The sequence below is a fragment of the Dictyostelium purpureum genome, assembly GCF_000190715.1.
Source record: "Dictyostelium purpureum unplaced genomic scaffold DICPUscaffold_205, whole genome shotgun sequence".
NCBI lineage: Eukaryota > Evosea > Eumycetozoa > Dictyosteliales > Dictyosteliaceae > Dictyostelium > Dictyostelium purpureum.
The window spans coordinates 1-20894 of NW_003519541.1; the positions used below are offsets into that span (position 1 = coordinate 1).

The following is a 20894-nucleotide window of genomic DNA, read 5'->3' on the forward strand; positions in this document are numbered from 1 at the left end:
ATTGATGATGGGTTCCATGATATACAATTACTTGATCCTTTTTGTGATTCAAACTCTTCGGACAATAGTCCATTGTGAAAGATTCATAATATCCATTGCTTCATAAATTCTAATATATCCATCTGATGAACAAGTTGCTAATCTGAGTCCAAATGATTTTGGTGAAAATTTAATATCTGTAACTGAATCTCTGCTATCTACTAAATGTGCTTTTAATACCCATTTTTTTTGACCTTTTTCATCTATATATATATATATATATATTAAATAATATTAGTTTAAAATTGGTTATGATTATTGTTGTTTCTAGTATATGAATGATTACCTTCACTTTCTTCCCATATACAAACAGTTCTATCGAAACTACATGATGCAATTACTTGACCATATTCTGGATGTGCCCATGCTAATTTCCAAACTGAACCTGAATGGGCCTTCCATTCGGCTGAAAGTTCCCATCTTTGATTGTCATTTAAATCCCATACTTTAATCTTTTGATCTGATGAACATGTAGCCAATCTTTTACCATAAAAATCATAGCTGACATCGTGAATTAAATCATCGTGTGCTGTTGAGAATCTATGAAATACTCTCATAGTTATATATCTTTATCTTTTGTATATGAACAAATAAATATAAAAAAAAAATATGTACAAAACAAAAAAAACCCCCACTAAAGTTTAATCTAATTAAATTCGCTTTTGATTTAAATTATTATAATTAAATGATGATTTAATCAAAAGAAAAATAAAATTAAAAAAAAATTTATAAAAAAAAAAAAAAAGCTATAAAAAATTTAAATTTTTTTTTTTAAAAAAATTTTTTAAAATTTTTTTTTTTTTTTCGAATTATTTTTTTTTATTTTTTTTATTTTTTTTTCATTTTCATATTTTTACTTCATTCATTGTTTATTATTTTTTTAATATCTTTTTTTCTTTATTTATCAATTAATATTGCTATTATTAATATTATTTGCTATTGTAAAAGAAAGAAGAAAATAAAAATAAAAAAATGTTTAAAAATTTAGTTAAATTATCAAATAATTACATTGCTAAAAGATGTTTCACTACATCAACTACCACCACCACCACCACCACTTTTAGCAATGGTGTTTTAGCATTCCCAACAACTTCAAATAAAATTTATAAATTCAATTTAGATGGTACTTTAAAAACTAAAGAAAATGATCACAGCTCATTTTCATTAAAAGAATTCCAACCATTTTTCAATTTATCATTAAACGAAAATAAATTAGAATCAGAATCTATTGTTGCCGAACAACCAAAAGAACAACAAGACATGTCAAGTATTCTCATTAAAAGAAGAAAGAAAATGAGTAAACATAAACATAGAAAATTAAGAAAGAGAACAAGAGCCTTAAAGAAAAGACTTGGCAAGATTTAAAAAAAAAATCATATCAAATCAGCTATATATATATACTAATAATGCAAATTCACAATTTTTCAACAAACGCTTTTTTTTTTTCCTCAAAACCACTCACCAAAACATTTTAAAAAAAATTCAAACAACCCACCACCAATCCCAATTCTTATAATAAAATATAATTAATTTAATGTAAGTTGTTCAAACATAAGCTTACCACCAATGGATTCATTTTAAACCAATACTAATATTTTTCTTGTTTATTATTAATTTACAGATTTAAAAAAAAAAATAAAAAAAAAAGATATAATAAAATTTAAAATAAAAAATAATTAAAAAATATAATTGTGTACAATTTAAATTTTTTTTACGTTATACAAAGGGGAAAGACACCAAAAAAAAAAAAAAAAAAGTATTATATAAACCTTTTTTTTTTTTTTTACTTTTTTATTTACAAATTACAAGATCAAACAATATCTAATAATATATTAGGATTGTTTAAAGATGCAATTGTTTTCATCATAATAATATCATCGTGATGATCATTACCACTTGTAATAATATCACTGTTACTATTACTATCAGATAAATAGTTATTATTAATATTATAATTACTATTGTCTAGATAGTTACTATTACTATTATTATTATTTGTATTGCCATTACTATTATAGTAATAATTATTATTTTTAATTTTGTTATTATTATTATTATTATTATTATTTCTTTTTTGTTTTTTTAAATGGTTTAATTTAATTAAATTATTTTTTGTAAATTGAATAAAATGATTAAATAGTGATTCTTTTTTATAATATTTAATATCTACTATATATTTAACTAAACGTATAAACCAAGAACCCAACACAAAAGGAAATGTTAAACCTGTGAAATTATGTTCCACTACCATTACATAGAAACAACTCGAAATGATCAATGCTATTAACACATAAAGACCATCAATCGTTTTTTTACCCCCTAATGCAACTCCGACCAGTACCGCATTGAACCCATATAGACCAGCATGTATAGCGGATAAAGGAGCACCAAAATAGACCGATATACCCTGACTAATAATAGTGGAAACTATCCCGTAAATAGTACCAATAGGTGTACTTATATAGCACCCAACAAGCACCAATAGACCGCTGATAGCATCACCCAAAAATATAACTTGACCATAGGAGTGGCAGGGCATCGAATAGTCATCTAATACTGTATAATCTATAATGGATGATGGAGCTTTCTCAAAAACCGGAACTCTTTCATTTCTCATTATCACCAATAGTACCCATGTAACACCAATAAAGGGAAATGTATAAGAGGGCAGCTTATTTCTTAAAAATACCTCCATTACAAATGTTGACAATATTGATCCGATAACAAAAAAAACCACCACCAAAAAATTAAATTCAAAATAAAATACCAAAGCACACCCAATTAAAGCTGCGTTAAACCCATAGAGACCATCCATAATATTCTCCTCTTTGAATCTTGCCAATGTGGCCGTTAACGTTGATATTATAGTACAAATAACAGCTACCAGACCCAACCTCCAATTCTCATAAAACATAGCCACTAGAAAAAACACCCCCGTTATACAATTTGCCTGTAAAAATATTTGGCCTATGCCCCGAAGAATAGATTGGATGCATTTTATTATTATTTGAAATACACATGTAATAATTATATAATTTTCGATTAGAGCTATACTACTACTATTATCTAACATTTAATTAAATATTAATAAAATAGAATTAAACATAATATTTATTTGGTTTTTTTTTTTTTTTTTATATAAACTTTATATATATAAATTTATTTCTTTTATTCTTTTATTCTTTTATTTTTTTTTTTTTATTTTTTTTTTTTTTTCCCTATATATTATTATTTTTATTATCAACTGTCAATTTTAAAAAAAAAATTGTTGATATTGTTTTTTTTTTTTTTTAATGATATCAAATCGATATTGATAAGGTTTTTTTTAATTTTTTTTTATTTTTTTATTTTTTTAAAATTTTTTTTTTGTACAAGGGTAAAATATTACCATATAAAAAATTAAAAGGGTAATTAAAAAGAAATAATAGAAATTATGAAAAAATTTTAAATAGTATAGTTTTTATTTTTTGTGATAAAAATTAAATTATAAACATTTTAATTTTAATAATTTACTATTTTATAATATTTTTAATACATATTAAGATATATTTACAAATAATAAAACAAATAAATAAAATAAAAAAAAATTAACAATACCACACGAAAAATTCAAAAAAAATCACCTCCACACCTTTAATACGATGTTTAAATTAATAATCTGAGACTTAAACAAAAACCAACTAAATATTCATATAAATCATTCATGTGCAATGAAAAAAGGGAACTCTATCAACTAATTGATTTATGAACTTGTCTAATAAATGGTTTATTGCTATAGTAAAATAAAATAAAAATAAATAAAAAGGGTGAATCCTTAAAATAATGATTGAGCATATGAATAACTGTGGCTTATTAAATATTAAAATTTGTAAATCTAATACAAAATCTCCTAATAATAATCAAAAGTTTTAAAAAATGCAAATATTTATTCATTTTATAATAATATATAAAAATAATTTGATGGTTTGCAATGAGAAAAAAAATAATGTATGAAATTATAATAATATAAATAAAATTGGAAATTCCCTTTTATAGTTTTGTGTGGGTATTCTGTGGGGGTAGTATAAGTGGCAGGTTTAAAAACTCCACACTACCCCCATTTTATATGTATTTTTTAATTTTTTAATTTTTTAATATTTTAAATTTTAAAATTTTTTTTTTAAAAAAAATATTCTTATTAATTTTTGAAGCCGGTTTACAGTCATAAAACAAATAATATATACAAATAATAAATACAAATAATAAATACAAATAATAAATACAAATAAATACAAATAAATATAAATAAACACAACAATAAAATTAAAATTTTTAATAAAATTTTATTTTATTTTTCATTATTATCAATGCTTGTGTAAAAAAAAAAAAAAAAAAAAGTAGGTATTTTTAGAGTATTTACAATAAAATAAAAAAAGATTTTTTTTAATTTGTTTTCTCCGTTTTAATAAACTGTTTTTTGTTGTTTTCTCTATTATCATTTTAAAAGAAAAGTTTGATATTTGTCACAATGTAATAATATATCAACATATTCCAATCACACACTACGCATATGTACTTTACTTTAATTTTTTAAAAGTCAAAATACGCAAAAACATAACAACAACAATAAGAAACCAATTATTTGAAAAAAATAAAAAATAAAATATTTTCTAAAAATATTTAAAAAAAAACTTTTTAACGACCAAAAAAAAAAATCAAATATTTTCAAAGAATGCTCGCATAAAAGGTTTATCTTAACAATCTATAAAACAATCGAAAAAAAAATAGATTGAAATCGAGCGAGTAATTTGCACGAAATAAAATATTAAATTGCACAGATAAAAAAAAAAATAATAATAAAAAAATAATAAAAAAATAAAAAAAAAATAATAAAAAATAATAAAAAATAAATGTGAGTAAAGTGAACTTAACAAAAAAAGTGGAAAAAAGATAATTTCTTCAATTTGCAAAGAAAAAAAAAATTAGTCACATATCTTTATTTTTAACACCAATCATTTTTTTCTTTTTATCGTGCGACATTCTCAAATTTCCATTTGTTAGCACCCCTTTGTTATTTAATAATGGTCATTATTTTTAAAAAAATGTAAAAACACCAAAAGAAGATCACATATCGCTCAAATAATATTCAGATCTCACAGCATAATAAAATATTCTCAATAAAAATGAAAATAATAACTATCATTTTACAATTTTTTTTTTATTGCCCAATCATAATATTTGCTTTATATCAAAACAGATAATTTACACAATTTTTTTGAAAATTAATAAAATCAAAGAAATTTATCATTGAAATTATCAGTGTGTATAACACTTTTTTATTTTATTTTTCAAATATTATTTTTGGCATTTTTAGATATACATTATTTTACACACCACAATTAACTTTGCTGATAAAAATTCAATTAATTACACAAAACAAACAATACCATTGGCCAAAATAAAATCAAAAAAAAAATAACACCAGATTCTTTTTTTTTTTTTCATATCACCTCACAAATTTTGGTTTATTATCATTTTTAAACGACCGCACTCTCAAGAAATTCTTAAATAAACTAGTTTTCACAAAAAAAAAAAAAGCAGTTAATAAAAAAAAAGTGGTTGTTAAAAATGATGCACCTAAAAATAAAAATTTTTTAAAGGAATCATAATGGTTATTCGTTCGAAAAAAAAAAAAAAAAAAATTTTAAAATATCTGTGTCAAATTCGCCTTTTTTTTTTTTTATTTTATTTTTATTTTTTTTTTATTTTTTTATTTTTTTTTTTTTTTCCATAGCATAAAAAAAAATATAAAAGAATTAAAATTTTTTTTTTTATAATCATATTGTAACAACAAACAAACAAACAAACTTTTATATATCATTACTATTTTGTAACATTAAAACAACTTTTTTTTGTAATCATATATTTTTTTTTCACATAATAATTTTTTTGCGAATAAATTTTAAATCCCGATAATAATAATTAAATCGATAGAAAAAAAAACAAAACTACAACAAAATGAATAAATTCACTTTATTAGCATTAATTTTATGCTTCATTGGCATTGCTTTTGCCTGTGATGACTTCAACCCAAATACCTCAACTATTGGCCAATGTACTGGTTCACAAAAAGTTGGTTGGGTTCCAACTGACAACGCTCCAGTCCTCACCCCAGCCGATCTCGACCCAACTGAACTTGCTGTCCACGAAGAACGTATGAACTATATCCTCCAAATGGGTACTGCCTTAAAAAGAAAATTCATTGCTTCAATCTACCATCAAAACGGTACTTTAATGTGCACTGGTGTTAACATGGGTAAACCAAATATCATTTCACATGGTGAAATTGTTGCCATCAACAACTGTACTGCCATGCACGGTATCACTGTCTTCACCAACTACACTCTCTACACCACTGGTGAACCATGTGCTATGTGTGCCTCTGCTCTCCTCTGGGCTGATTTCAAGACCATCGTTTGGGGTACCTACAACGCTGATCTCCTCTGCAAAATCTGTATGTCAAACATTCCAATGGATTCAGCTTACATCTTTGGTCGTTACTATGGTTTAAGATCAACTGCTCCAAGAGTTATTGGTGGTGTTCTCCGTTCACAAGCTGATGCCTTCTTTGGTTCATACTGTTCAAATCCAAACTCAATCTACTACATTAAACCAAGATGTGCCTGTACCAACACTACTTCACCATTAAAGATTGAACAAACCCAATACTCATCATGGTTCGAAGGTGGTGTCACCAAAACTCAATTCGGTGGTGTCATTACTAACACTGCTCAATACACTGTCACCAACCCAACTTTCACCTCAACTGGTGTCAAACCAACTTCAATCTGGGGTATGGTCAACGAAGCCAACACTGACAACTGGTCACTCCAATGGTACCCAGTCATTCAAGCCGGTCAAACTTATTCATTCGGTTACATTATTACAGGTACTGAACCAATTACCTTCCAACCAACTGCTTAAGATAATTCCAAATTGAATTAAATAAACCCTTTTTTTTTATATTATTATAATTTTTATTTAAGTTTATTTTTTTTTAAAATTCCTTTTCATATTATAACTTTATTTTTTAAATACTTTTTTTTTATTAAACATAAAATTTTTCAAGGGATGATTTTTGTGGGTATGGTTATAGAAATTAAAAACAATTTTTTATTAACTTAAAAAAAAATTTTATTTTGGGCAAACAAAAAAATTTTATTTTGACACAAGTTTTTTTTTTTTTTTTTCTTCTAAAATTCAATAATTAGTTGTTAATAAAAATAAATTTCCTTCATTATATTTTCTTTATTTTTTATGTTTTTTTTAGATAAATTTTAATCACCTATTTTATTTTTAAAAACCCGCTAAAATTTTTTTTTTTTTTTTTTATTTAAATTATTTAATATTTAAAATTTTTTTTATTTTTTTTTTATTAACAATAAATATCATAATAAATAATAAATATTAAATAATAAATATTAAATAATAAATAATAAACAATGAATAGTAATAATAATAAATATCCATTTCCATTATTATCAAATGCAGATTTATTATTTTGCCTGGGGCAAATGGGGCATGAGTTTACAAAAGAGGATATTACACAACCACAACCAACTAAAATTAGGGAATTTTGTGAATCTATATTAGAGTCATTCAGCGGTTATAATAAGGGGCAAAGTCAAGTTCCATTACATTTTGCAATCGACAAGCTTTCTGACCCAACTCTTTATACACAAGATGAGGCAATTGGTGAATTGGCATTTTTAAGAGCAATGTAAGTATTGTTCATAAAATAGATAATAAATATATAATAATAAATAATAGTATAGATAAAATTATAATATAAATAAATATTAATTTTTTTTAATAGTTCAAATTTAATGAAAGTAGTTGGATTTGATTTTACATCAAAGGATATTTATAAACCAGAACCAAATAGAACTAGAGGAATGTTAAGTGGTATTATTAATCTTGGTAAATTTATGCAATTAAAGATTTCAAAATGGGGTGAGTTATCAGATGAAAATGGATCATTAACTTATGAAAGAGATATGACAAAAGAAAATGAAGAAAGATTATTAGTCGAGTTGGAGGAATTAAGAAAAAAGAAAATGGAAAAAGATCAAATTATAGATAGTTTGAAATTACAACTTCAACAAGAGGAGCAAAAATTAAAACAGATGTTACAATTTCAAAATGAACAAAAGAAAACACTTGTCAGTAGACAGAACTATAATGAATCTATTCAACAAAAGATTTCGACCATTTCTAAAACCATCGAAAACACGTTGGAGGAGTGTTCAAGAATGGAGGCTTTAATTGTACCATCACCAGAGAAAATTAAAAAGGTATTGGAAGATATGAAGCAAAAGATTCACCAAAAGAAAGAGGGATTAAAAGATTTTGAACCAACAATGTCCAAATACCAAAACAAATATAAACAGTTGGAGAAAATAAATAAAAACATTCAAGATACCCTAGAGTTAGTTAGCAATTATCAAAAAGAGAATCAATCCTATAAACAATTTAAAAAATCGACCAAACAGACAAATAAAATGATTCAGGAGCATACCAAACAATTGGAACAATTGGAGTTGGAGTTGGAGGAATACAGAAAAAATCTTTTGGTAATCGAAGAAAAGCTTGTAAAGAATAAAGAGTCCTATAGAATAAAGAAATCTGAATGCATTAACACAGAGGGAGAGTTAAAAAATCAAAAGGCAATCATAGAAAAGGAAAGAGAATCAATTCAAATTAAAATAGACTCATTTAATAAGGAGTTGGATTACATAAGAGCACAAATTAACCAGTTAAAACAAAATCATGAAAAAGAAAGAGCTTCAATACAAAAAAGTTTTTATTCATTAATAGATTCAATTCATAACTATCATAATGAACTTTATACCTTAATTGAAAATGATCAATTACAACAACAATTAAATTATCAACAACAAGAACAATTATTATTACAACAACAACAACAACAACAACAACAACAACAACAACAACAACAACAACAACAAATACAAGAACAACACATATAGTTAATATTTATGTATAATAAAGAAAACATTTAATAAAATGATATAGTTTTATTAAAATTTAAATATTTTTATTCTAAACTTTTTTTTTTTACATCTTTATTGATAAATACTAAATTCACCGGTTTTATAGCTATTTAAAAGTGGTCTAAGATGAATTGGGAAAGAAATATCTGAAATTTGATTACCAATGGTTTCAAGAACTTGAGAAATTGTATTTTTGCCAACTAAAATAAATTATTAGTAAAAGGAAATTTTTTTAATTTTAATTTATATATATATATATATACTTACTTTGTTTAAATATTCTAAAATGTGGTCTTGAGGTTTGAAGTATACCAAAGCAGTTCTTTGGTGGTTCAACTTGGTTAATTAGGGTTTTAATAAAATAATACTCTTGAATAAGTGTTGATCTATCCATTTCAACTTGGAATTGTAAATCATTTTCTAATTTTTCGACGATGCTAATAATACGTAAGAGTGGAGCAAGGAATTTTTGAGGTACTTGGTATCTGTGTAAATACTCCATAACCTTTGGATCATCATTAATTTGTGCTGAAACAATTAATGCACCAATGGCTTCAATTGACCAAAGAACTGATTGGGTATTTGAAAGTGCCTGTTTGATTTCTGAATCGTATGCATTATATTCGAATTTAATACCTGTTAGTTGAGTTATTATTTTTTTTATTGTTCCTGAAAAACTAAAATTAAATTTGAATGTATTTTTTTTATCACTGGTTTTATTATCTTTTGGTTTATCTCCATCATCTTTTTTATAATTTGGTTCGTAATATTCTCTTGGTGACTGTGATAAATAAGGAAATATATAGTTAGTATGGATGATAAGCTTATAATTAGTTAATTAAATGTTTTACTTACTGAAAAAATAGAATCTAAATCGTAAATTTGTTTTTCATATGTTGAAATTATTTCTAAAAGTGTTGGTTTATCAACCATTTGTATAATTTCTGAATATAATTGGTTTCTTCTAGATTGAGAATATTTTGAAATGTATAATAAATCTTTCCAGCCTAAAAATTGAACCAATGGATCATCGTCGTGTATTGCTTTTTCTAAAAATATATTTGGATTTTCAATTGTTGGAGTTTTTAATGATCTAATATTATTGTTATTGGTGTTGGTAGTATTTGAACTAAGGTTACTGTTTGGGAATGGAATGGTTGGTTTGTTTTCATCCAATGGTTGTTCATCTAAAACAAATTTATCAACCGAAAATCTTAAACTTCTTGTATAATAAATTTCAAATAAACGATATCTTAAGAAATTTTGGAAGAGTATTACAAATGAGAAAACCCATAATTGACCTGAATATACAATAATTTGGATTGTAAATGTTCTATATAAAAATCTATTTATAAATAAAAAAAAAATATTAATATTATTTTATTATTATTATTATTATTAATAGCAAACAACTTACAAAAATATAAATCCAAGTAAAAATGAGCCAATACCAAACAAATAAAATGATGAATAAAAATTGATCCAAAAGTTATTATAAACCATTGATTTAATTTGGAGTATAGTAGAAATATTTGCTTTTGGGAATGAAAGAACAAACTCTTGATTAGAAAAGGTTTTGAATATTATTGAGCCAACTAGTGAAATTGCTGAAATTAAAAATAATGGGAAAAATAAATTATATTCTGATTGGCACTTTAAACTGAATGAATTAAAATTAAAATTATAAATTAAAAAAAAAAATTAAAAAAAAAGAAAATTAGTATTAATAATTTATTTTTTTTAATATTGCTTTATTACTTACATATAACCCTCTGTGGCATCTTCAAAACAGTGGTCCTTCATTAATGAAAAAGTGAAGTTGTTTTTTGGTAAACCAAATAAATGAGAAAGAAAAGAAATTTGAAGAATCAAGTTTAATAATATGAAAATGTAGTGTTTGGTTGAAAGTTTACTGATTGATTCTCTGAAGGAGGCTGGTACTTGTCTATAAACAGTAATAATTGAATTATATGAAAAACAAAGAACAATTTGACCAATTAAATAGAATAAAGTCCAAATTGAAAATAGATTTGATGTTATAAAATATGTTAAGAAAAACATTTGAATAGCCACAATTATAATATATACAATGAGTGTTGAAGTTAGTGTCCAATTTTTCCATTCGCTTATTTTTTTATTAAAGGAATTTTGTATAAATAAATCTGTTTCTTCCTTTGTAAAGTACTTGTTCTTCATAATATTTGTATTTATATTGTTTGGATTGTTGACAGCATGGTTTGATTGTGATTGTTGGTTTTGGTAAGTTGATTGCTGAGTTTGAGGTGATATTTGTTGGTGTTGTGGTGATTGTTGTGATAATGATTGCTGAATTGGAGATTGATATGTATTATAGTTAAATTGATTAGGTTGTTGTGGTGATTGTTGTGTTATTTGTTGTTGTTGTTGTTGTGGTAATGGTGATTGTTGTTGTTGAAATTGTGGTTGTTGTAATGGTGATTGTTGTTGTTGCTGTTGGTTATATTGAATTGGTAATGATTGTTGTAATGATGATTGGTGTTGTTGTGGGTTTTGATAAATGGATTGATATGGTAATTGATTTTGTATTTGTGACTGCAATGGTTGTGATTGTTGATTTGGTTGTTGTTGTTGTTGTTGTTGATACGATTGTTGTTGTTGTGGTTGCTGTGATGATGGTTGTTGTGATTGCTGTTGCATGAATGATGGTTGCTGATTTAATGGTTGCTGTTGTTGCTGATACGGGTTTCCTCCAAACATCATTGTTTTCTATTAATATATTATTAACTTAATAATAAATAAGAAAGGTTCAAATCTTGCGCCAATGAAAAAATAAAAGTAAAAAAAAAATGAAAAAAATGAAAATGAAAATAAAAAAAAATTTTAAAAAAAATAAAAAAAATTTTTTAAAAAAAAAAAAAAAAAGGAATTAAAACATACACAAATATTAAATTTGAACTTAAGTGTTGCTTAAATGGGGTATAAAGATGAAATTATTTATATTACTCAAAAAATAACATAGAGTTGGAAAACATTGAAATCTTTCATATATGTATTATTATCACTTCATTTTTTATATAAAATTTAATAAAAAAAATAAAAATAATTTTAACATTCAAAAGAAGATAAAATTTACAGTTTTTTTTTAAAAAAAATCCTTTTTATAATTCAATCATCACCACATATTACCCTCTACAATATATATTTTTTAAATTGAAATATTCAAATTATATTAACAGCAAAATAATCATTTTTAAAAAAAAATTTATAAACCTTTTTGATTTTATAAAAAGAAGCCCATTAAAAAAAGGAAAAAAAAAATAATTCCCAAAAATATTGCCCATTATTGAATATATTTAAAAAAGTTTTTTTTTTTTTTCTAAATTTTTTGACCAATAGCAATATTGTAGTAATTACTTCAAACTCGATCATACAGATAAAAAATAAATGATCCATGTTATCAAAAGTTGGTGGAATAATTTTATAATAATTTGTCACTGATAAAAAACAGTTAAAAGTAAAAGATTTTATCAAACAAAAATCTGCTGCAAAATGAAAATTTAACAGAAAAATATTCCATGCAACATTTCACAAATTGGAAAAATAAATCAATTATTATTTGAAAAATTTTAAAAAAAAGAAAATAATTGAATTTAAAACAAACAAACCGTTAAATATTTTATAATATCTTTTAGTTATTATCTCAGGATAATTCAAAATTATCAATTTTTTAAGAGGTAAAATATTTTAAATATAATACACCTTTTTTTTTCAGGATCAAGGAAAAAATATAAAAGAAAATAAATAATAAAAAAAAAAAATAAGATTTTTATAATTGCATTTGCAAAATTATTCATTGGTTAATGGTGCATGACATAAATAAAAAGGATTTTAATTTTATATATTTTGAACTATGTGATAAATTTTAAAATCATTTTATTTTTTTTTTTTTTATTTTTTTTTTTTTTTTTTAAATTTTTTATGAACAAATGATTTCAAATAAAACATACTTTTTTCACAAAAGAAAAAGAAAAAATAAAATTTTAATTAAATCTCTGGAGAAAAAAAAAAAAACAGTTTTTATTTTGCATGGTTCATCGTTAGTTGCATTTTGTAATTTTTATTATCAAAATTTTTATTATTAAAATCTAGATGTCATTGATTGGAAAAGAAGGAAACACAGTTATCCATAGAATTATTTTTATCATAATATGATTATGATTAGTGTACTTTAGGGGTATAAAATGCGAAAAGAAAACCCCCATATAACTAAACACAACTTTTGCATTGTGTTTTTTGTCAAAGAAATAAATACAACAACCACCATCACCACCACAAACTTCACCATCACCACAACAACAACAAAAACCACAACAAAAACCACAACCTCAGCTATCACAACCATAATCACACAAAAAGTAATAAAAAAAATATTTTTAAATATTATAATAAATATTATAATAAATATCTAAAAAATAGTTTTTAGTGCATAAAAAAAAAAAATTCTTTCGTTGTTTTATTTGATTGGAGAAACTTAATTAATTATTTAATTTAAATAAAAAAGATACAATCAGTCACGTGAATAGAGTCTAGTTAAAAAAAAAAAATAAAAATATGAAAAAAAATAATTATTAAAGTGCACAATAAAAAAAAAAAACTCAAAAAACAAGCCCATGTTACACAAAAACATCAAAAAAAATAAATAATTATTACAATTTAAAAACACTTTTTTTTTTTTGCTATCCAACCGTATAAAAAAAAAAATTGAGATATGTGATTGAAATTGTGATAAAAAAAAAAAATTGATTGCGTTAAAAAACTGTTATTAATAATTTAAAAAAAAATAGTCGTCTTACAAACACCCTTATATTGACTAAAAAAAGGTTTTAAAGCAAGCAGTAAATTTAAAAAAAAAAATAATTATCAATTAAAATTAAAAAAAAAATATATATTTGTGCAAAACGCATAATATGGTTATGTGAAAAAAATGGGTTGCAAAAGAAAAATAATAAAAAAAATTAATAATAAAAAATAAATCCCCTCTTTTTTTCTCTCTATGCGCGAATCTAGAAAACTTAGATATCAAAAAGTGTATCGGGGTGAATTTTATCACATACCCCTTGGACCTAAAAAAAAATGGTTGCTGTTGTAAAGGAGTGGGTTATTTTTTTTTCTTTTTTTTAAATGTATTAATCCATGCTCATACAAACGCAGTGCCAATTTGTATCTTGATGAATTTAAAAAAAAAAAAATATTAAAAAAAATTTAAATTTTTTTTAATATTTTTTTTTAATATTTTTTTTTTTTTCAAATATCAATTTGAGATTTTTATCAAATTTTGTCAAATAATAAACACACTCTCATATGTTGTTGTGAGTTTAATAATTAAAAATCTTTTTTTTTCTTTTTTTTTTACATTATTTCTCTTTTTCATTTTTTGATACATACATATCATTGATGATTAAAAAAAAAAAAAAAATTAAAAAAAAATTATTAAAAAAAAAAAAAACTCTTTTACAAATCTCTTTTTAAATGATTAACACAACTTATTTTTTTTAATCCATAGTTTTTTAAATTTTTTTACCAATATTTAAAAAAGAAAACAAATTCCATAGGAAATTAATTTATAAATAAATTATTAATATTTTTTTTTTTTATTATTATTTTATTATTATAATTATAAAAAAAAACAACCACTCTTCAAAAATATTTTAATATTTAATATTTATTATTAAAAAAAACTATTATAATTTTAACAAAAAAAAAAAAAACCATATTTAAATTTCTTTTTTTTTTTTTTTTATATTTTCTAATATTTTAACATAAATAATAAAATTAAAATATAATATTTACAAATATCCCTTTTAAAAAAAATTCCTAAATTCCAAAATTAATCTTTTTTATAAATACCAAATATATAAAATATATACTTTACAATTTTTTTTACATTCCCCCAATTTCTCATCACTTTGCCCCCACTAATTATACTTTTTACTTTACATTCAGTTTTTTATTATTATTTTTTTTATTTAAATATTTTCAATAAATAAATATCAAAAAAAAAATTAAAATAGAAAAAGAGTAAAAATTTAAAATACTATATTAATCAATCAATAAATAACCATAAACATCAAAATCAACAACAATAACCAAAATAACCTCAATAACAACTTCAACAACAACAAAAAAACAATTCAGTTACTTATTATTAAATTATAAAAAGATAATAATATTTTTTTTTATTTTTTTTTTATTTTTTTTTTTTAAAATCTCAAACAATCATCAAAGATTTACCCCTTAAATCCCATTATACAAATTTTTTACACAATTAACAGACAATTTACTCTTTTACTTTATTTATATATAAATCATTATTATTTTATTAACAGTCACAAAAAAAATAACAACATTTACCTTAATAACAGCCATAACAAATTTAAATTTAAATTTTCAAAAATATTTACACAACCACAATCACAACCATTTAAATAAAAAATAATAATAGTAAAAAAAAAAAAAAAAAAGCTATTTAAAAAATAAAATTGAAATCATTTTCATTCCCAATTATTTTATATATATAATAAAATAATATTATTATATATTTGGAATATAAATATATATATATACTGTCATATATATATAATATATATAATATATAGTATATTATATAATTAATAAAATATATTTTTAAATATACTCCCTTTTGATTTTTTTTTTTTAATTTTACCCAATTGTTTTATTTTTTTCTTAATTATAATAAAAATCATAATAAAATAATTATAATTATAAATCAAAAAAATGTCATCTTCAATAATTAATTTAAATAATAACTATCAATATATAACAAACAATAATATAAACACAATGAATAATGAAAATAATATTGCCTCATTATGCAAAAATGCAATTCAAATAATGGATTTAATCATAAAGGTAAGCTTAATTTTATAATCATTTTAATTTTATAATTAATTATTAATTTCTTAATTTTTTTTCATTTCATTATTTTTAATGAATTAAAATATTTTCTACTTTTTTTTTTTTCTTCTTTTTATCTTTTTTTTTTTTTTTTTTTTTTTTAATAGGAAATAAACTCCACTAATTTCAAAAGGGACATTAATAATACATTGGCCAATACTATAAAAACACTATTAGTTTCTTTCTCTACCAATATAAATGAAAATAATAATATTATAAATAATAGTTTTGATAATTTAATAAATAAAATAAATAATAATAATTTTAATAATGATAATAATTATAATGGATATACCCCACCATGGGCACCAGTTTTAAAAGGTATTTCCTGGGAAATACCTTTAGGGATGGATTTGGTACCATTGGATTTGAATGCAATGTACAACATGCCAACTTCAACCAGCTCAACACCATCATCCTCATTACCATCATCACCAACTTCATCATCTACCCCATTTCCACCAGCTTTTAATTTATCACAAGATAGTTTTAATCAACAATTAATAATGAAGCCAATTGATTTAAATAATAGCAATAATTACAATCAATTTGAATTATCATCATCCATTTCGTCATCGCCACAACAACAACCATTCAAACTACCAACAATAAATATACCTCCTCCATTTTACCTAGATGATATGGGCGATAAAATAAATTCCATAGATTGGCAAAGATGCAAAATCACAGATTTTAATTTTTTTGGTAGTTTGGGTTCAGGATCATTTGGCACCGCAAAGCTTTGTAGACATCGTGAAACCGGTATTTTCTTTTGTAGTAAAACCCTCCGTCGCAACAATATTGTACATGAAAAGCATAAAGAGCATGTACAAAATGAAATCAATATAATGCTTTCCACTAACCATTCATTTTTAGTTAAAACCTACACTACTTTCAATACACCATCAAAAATTCATTTCATAATGGAATATGCTAGCAAGAAAGATCTTTTTTATCATCTTCGTGCCTCCAAGCAATTCAGCGAAAACACTACCAGACAAATAGTGGCCCAAATAGTTCTTGCAATAGATTATCTTCATCGAGAAAATATAATATATCGTGACCTTAAACCAGAAAATATATTGGTTGATGACAAAGGTCATATCAAACTTACCGATTTTGGTTTTTCAAAGAAAACTGACTATAACACCACCAGCGTTTGCGGAACACTTCCATACATGGCACCAGAAATTTTAATATCACACATGGGCCATGGTAAAGCTGTCGATTGGTGGGCTCTTGGTGTTGTAATTTATGAATTAATAACTGGTTCTCTTCCATTTGAAAACTCTAAAGAATTCTTAATAAATAGAAAAAGTGATGTTCCATTCCTCCCTATGAAAGACGAACTATTCTGTGATGACCTCAAAGATCTCATCATGCAATTACTTCAAATTGACCCATTAAAGAGATTGGGTACTAAAGGTGGCGGCCAAACAATTAAAAATCACAAATGGTTCTCTTCAATCAACTGGGACGAACTCGAATCAAAGCTAAATAATGGTCCATTGTTTAATTTAGAAAGTTTCAATAACTGTGAGTTAAATTTAAACCTATTTAACAAATCAAAATCATACAATGAAAATCAAGAACTATGCAATGATAATCAACCTCAATTTTTTTCATATCAACAACATCACAAACAATATCAACAACAATTTTTAAACAACAATAATAACAATATTATCTCACAACAACAACAACAACAACAATTTTTACAACCACAACCATTCTATTTTAATCATCAAACAAATTTTAATAATAACAATAACTTTTATCAATCAACCCCACAACCAAACACCTTTAATACTTTTTTTAATAATAACCATAATTTTAATTTTCAACAACAAAATTTCAAACTAAATAATCCATATATTATACATCAACAACAAGTCTTACAACCAAAACAATTCTTTCATAGTGACCCTTTTCAATTAAATGATTGTATTACAAAATACTAAGCGGAACAAATTTTAAAAAATAATTTTTTTTTCAAAAAATAAAAAAAAAAAGATTAATATGTATAGTTTTTTTAAATTTAAAAATAAACAAAAATTAAATGATTATATTAATTATAAAAATGTATAATTATAATTTTAAATATATATTATAAAAAAAAAAAAAAAAAAGAATTTTTTTAAAGCGCACTATTTTTTTATTTAAATTATTATTTAGAGTCATTAGAGTTGTTTTGTGGTGGATTATAGTCCAAACCATAGTTTTGTGATGTTGCAACATTTGTATTATCATCTGATTGTCCAAATTTACTTCCTGTAATTCCTAATAGATCATTATTTTCAATTTGAATATTATCGCTCTTTTGACACACCCAAAAACCTGCTTTTGATGACATCATTGTATTTGAACAAACATTTACATCCTTCATACCTGAACATATGCATGCTGTACCTTCTTGAATGTCTAAATTATTTCCTTTAACATCCAATCCACTTGAATACCAGAGTTGGAGACCAACGGAACATTGCTCAGTTTTACCTAAAATTACATTATTATAAACCTTGGCACCATTTGCTTCTACAAACATTATGCAACTTCCAAACGCACCATCAACTGTGTTATTTTGTACAAGTGTGTCGGTTCCACCTTTAGTTTCATGTGATGGTTTAATAAGCATACCATAATCACCACTTCCCATAATGGTATTATTTGAGATTTCCCCCCCATGAACACCATAGAATTGAATTCCAGTACTACCTGATGCACCCTCCCTAGTTCTACCTGTTAAATGAATTACATTACTAATAACCTTGACATCTTTTCCTCTTTCGATAATTCCACAAATACAGCTTCCTTCAATATCGTTGCTTTGAAGTATGCATGTATCACCTCCCTCTGTAGTTAGTGCATAGTCCCAATCACCACGAATTGTGTTGTTTAAAACTTGAACATTTGTAGATGGAACAAAACCCTCTGGACCCGAGTTGATACCATTTCTTGGGGTAAATCCTGGTTTAGCAGATACAAAATTATTTGAAATCAATACGTTCAAACAACCAAAGAAGCAAATACCATCTCCGTAACATATACTAAATGGAACATAGCCAATTATGTTTGTAATTTGATTTTGTGTAATTTTAATATTTGAATATACAGAGTTTGGTGGAACTTTACCGCTACAGTCATTTAATTTACCAAAAACAATACCTTGATTAAAATTATCTATAATACAATTTCTAATTATAAATCCGTTTCCACAGAAATATATACATGAGGCACTAAGTGGAGAAGCGAATGCACATGAAATATTTAATGAGTCCAATATGACATTATCGGCATTGATATTAAAAACATATTCAGTTGTATCAATTGTACCCTCTCCTGATTTTGGTTGGTTTGGCCAGCTTGGGAAATTACATAAAAACTTTACATCAGGTGAGCCTAACAACTGAAGATTAGCTCTTGAAATATTAATGCATTGAGTAATCAAATAACTACCAGGTGGAATTGTAATTTGATTATTTGGAAACTGTTTAAAATAATTGGTTACTGCTTGTGTGTCATCATGAACACCATCTCCATATGCACCTGGTATTGGACTAATTGCAAGATTCCTATTTGAACTTTTGGATCCTACTGTTGGTGGGGACAATTTTTTATTTAAATTTGGTGACCCGTTTGTGTTATCATAATAGTGATGGTGGTGGTGATTATTATGATGGTTTGTTATATTTGTTATTGGTGGAGATAAAGGTGGTGCTTGTTGTGCTGTCAATGGTGGTGCCTGTTGGTACCCATAGTAATATTGATTCGTTTTTGGTGAATAATATTGTTGTGGCTGTTGATAATTAGCATTATTATTACTATTCCCATTATAATAATTATTTTGTTGTGGTTGTTGTTGATAATTTTGGTTATTTTGGTTTCTATTATAGAAATTTGCTTGTTGTTGTTGCTGTGGTGTTAAATAACAACCAGGATATGGTGAGGCTGAGTTGGTTTGTATATTGTTATTGCTATTATGTCCATAAGGTGGGGGTTGCTGATATCCATAATGATGTTGTGGTTGCTGTTGTTGCTGTTGCTGAGGGTTTTTGCTGGGTAATTTTTGATTTGGGTTTGAATAATCATCAAACATATTTGTAATTTTATTTACAAATTTTTTCATTTTATTTATTATAAAACTATATATTCTATAAATATATATTATTATAAGGGAAATAAAAAAAAAAGGAAAGAAATATAAATAATAATATCTGTTATCTGTTATCTATTATTTGAATTTTTAAAAGAATAAAAAATAAAATTTTAAAAGTGGGGGTTTATTATTTTTTTTTATTTTAATTAAAATTTTAAATAATTTATTTTTTTATTTGGGTTATTTAACTCCAATGTTAATATTATTGAACCCATTAAGAATAATGCAATATATAAAAATAAAAAATAAAAAATAAAGTTAAAAAAACCTGTTTATTATTAATAAGCTACCAATTAAAGAATAAAATAATTTATCAGTAACCTATAAAAATAAAAAAAATAAAAAAAATAAAAAAAAATAAAAAAAAATAAAAACACCACCCCACCCCCATTTTATAAAAACCAACACATTATTTTAAAATTTCATTTTCTTTTAAAGATATATTTTATATAAAATATTGATAAGATAAAACAAATAATAAAGAAAGATGATTTAAACAAAGTGATCAACAAAAAATAAATTTATGATTGATTTGGGAAATGGTAAAATAATCTGAAAAAAAAATTTTAAAAAAATATTATGATAAAGAACTTCGTCACATTACTTGTTTAAAAAATAATTTTGTTTAATTTTTTTAAATTTTTTTAAAAAAAAAAATTATTTTTTTTTAATTTTTTTTTTTAATTTTTTTT

General features: G+C 23.7%; 8 protein-coding genes across 8 annotated transcripts; 4 read left to right on the forward strand and 4 right to left on the reverse strand.

Annotated features, from left to right (window-relative positions):
- Positions 1 to 48: 48 nt before the first annotated feature.
- DICPUDRAFT_36788 (uncharacterized protein) lies at positions 49 to 596 on the reverse strand (the record flags this gene model as incomplete). The annotated part of the gene is made up of 2 exons (XM_003290042.1): positions 49 to 233; positions 332 to 596. 2 exons carry the CDS (start codon positions 594 to 596, stop codon positions 49 to 51), a joined length of 450 nt encoding a protein of 149 aa, XP_003290090.1.
- A 415-nt stretch (positions 597 to 1011) lies between these two features.
- Positions 1012 to 1404, forward strand: DICPUDRAFT_154564 (uncharacterized protein; the record flags this gene model as incomplete). The annotated part of the gene is made up of 1 exon (XM_003290033.1): positions 1012 to 1404. The coding sequence occupies one exon, from the start codon at positions 1012 to 1014 to the stop codon at positions 1402 to 1404; it is 393 nt and encodes a 130-aa protein (XP_003290081.1).
- An 802-nt stretch (positions 1405 to 2206) lies between these two features.
- On the reverse strand, positions 2207 to 2998 carry DICPUDRAFT_20609 (uncharacterized protein; the record flags this gene model as incomplete). Its single annotated transcript, XM_003290043.1, has 1 exon — positions 2207 to 2998. A coding segment is annotated over one exon (792 nt), but the record flags the coding sequence as incomplete, so codon positions are not given.
- Positions 2999 to 6036: 3038 nt separating this feature from the next.
- On the forward strand, positions 6037 to 7002 carry DICPUDRAFT_154567 (uncharacterized protein; the record flags this gene model as incomplete). Its single annotated transcript, XM_003290034.1, has 1 exon — positions 6037 to 7002. The coding sequence occupies one exon, from the start codon at positions 6037 to 6039 to the stop codon at positions 7000 to 7002; it is 966 nt and encodes a 321-aa protein (XP_003290082.1).
- A 488-nt stretch (positions 7003 to 7490) lies between these two features.
- On the forward strand, positions 7491 to 9128 carry DICPUDRAFT_56449 (uncharacterized protein). The gene is made up of 2 exons (XM_003290035.1): positions 7491 to 7798; positions 7895 to 9128. Exons 1-2 carry the CDS (start codon positions 7521 to 7523, stop codon positions 9066 to 9068), a joined length of 1452 nt encoding a protein of 483 aa, XP_003290083.1. The 5' UTR covers positions 7491 to 7520; the 3' UTR covers positions 9069 to 9128.
- Positions 9129 to 9164: 36 nt separating this feature from the next.
- Positions 9165 to 11768, reverse strand: DICPUDRAFT_36795 (uncharacterized protein; the record flags this gene model as incomplete). The annotated part of the gene is made up of 5 exons (XM_003290044.1): positions 9165 to 9292; positions 9360 to 9873; positions 9948 to 10437; positions 10510 to 10752; positions 10855 to 11768. The coding sequence occupies 5 exons, from the start codon at positions 11766 to 11768 to the stop codon at positions 9165 to 9167; spliced, it is 2289 nt and encodes a 762-aa protein (XP_003290092.1).
- A 4958-nt stretch (positions 11769 to 16726) lies between these two features.
- On the forward strand, positions 16727 to 17557 carry DICPUDRAFT_8174 (uncharacterized protein; the record flags this gene model as incomplete). Its single annotated transcript, XM_003290036.1, has 1 exon — positions 16727 to 17557. A coding segment is annotated over one exon (831 nt), but the record flags the coding sequence as incomplete, so codon positions are not given.
- Positions 17558 to 18185: 628 nt separating this feature from the next.
- On the reverse strand, positions 18186 to 20270 carry DICPUDRAFT_56450 (uncharacterized protein). The gene has a single exon (XM_003290045.1). It carries the CDS (start codon positions 20170 to 20172, stop codon positions 18214 to 18216), a length of 1959 nt encoding a protein of 652 aa, XP_003290093.1. The 5' UTR covers positions 20173 to 20270; the 3' UTR covers positions 18186 to 18213.
- Positions 20271 to 20894: the final 624 nt, after the last annotated feature.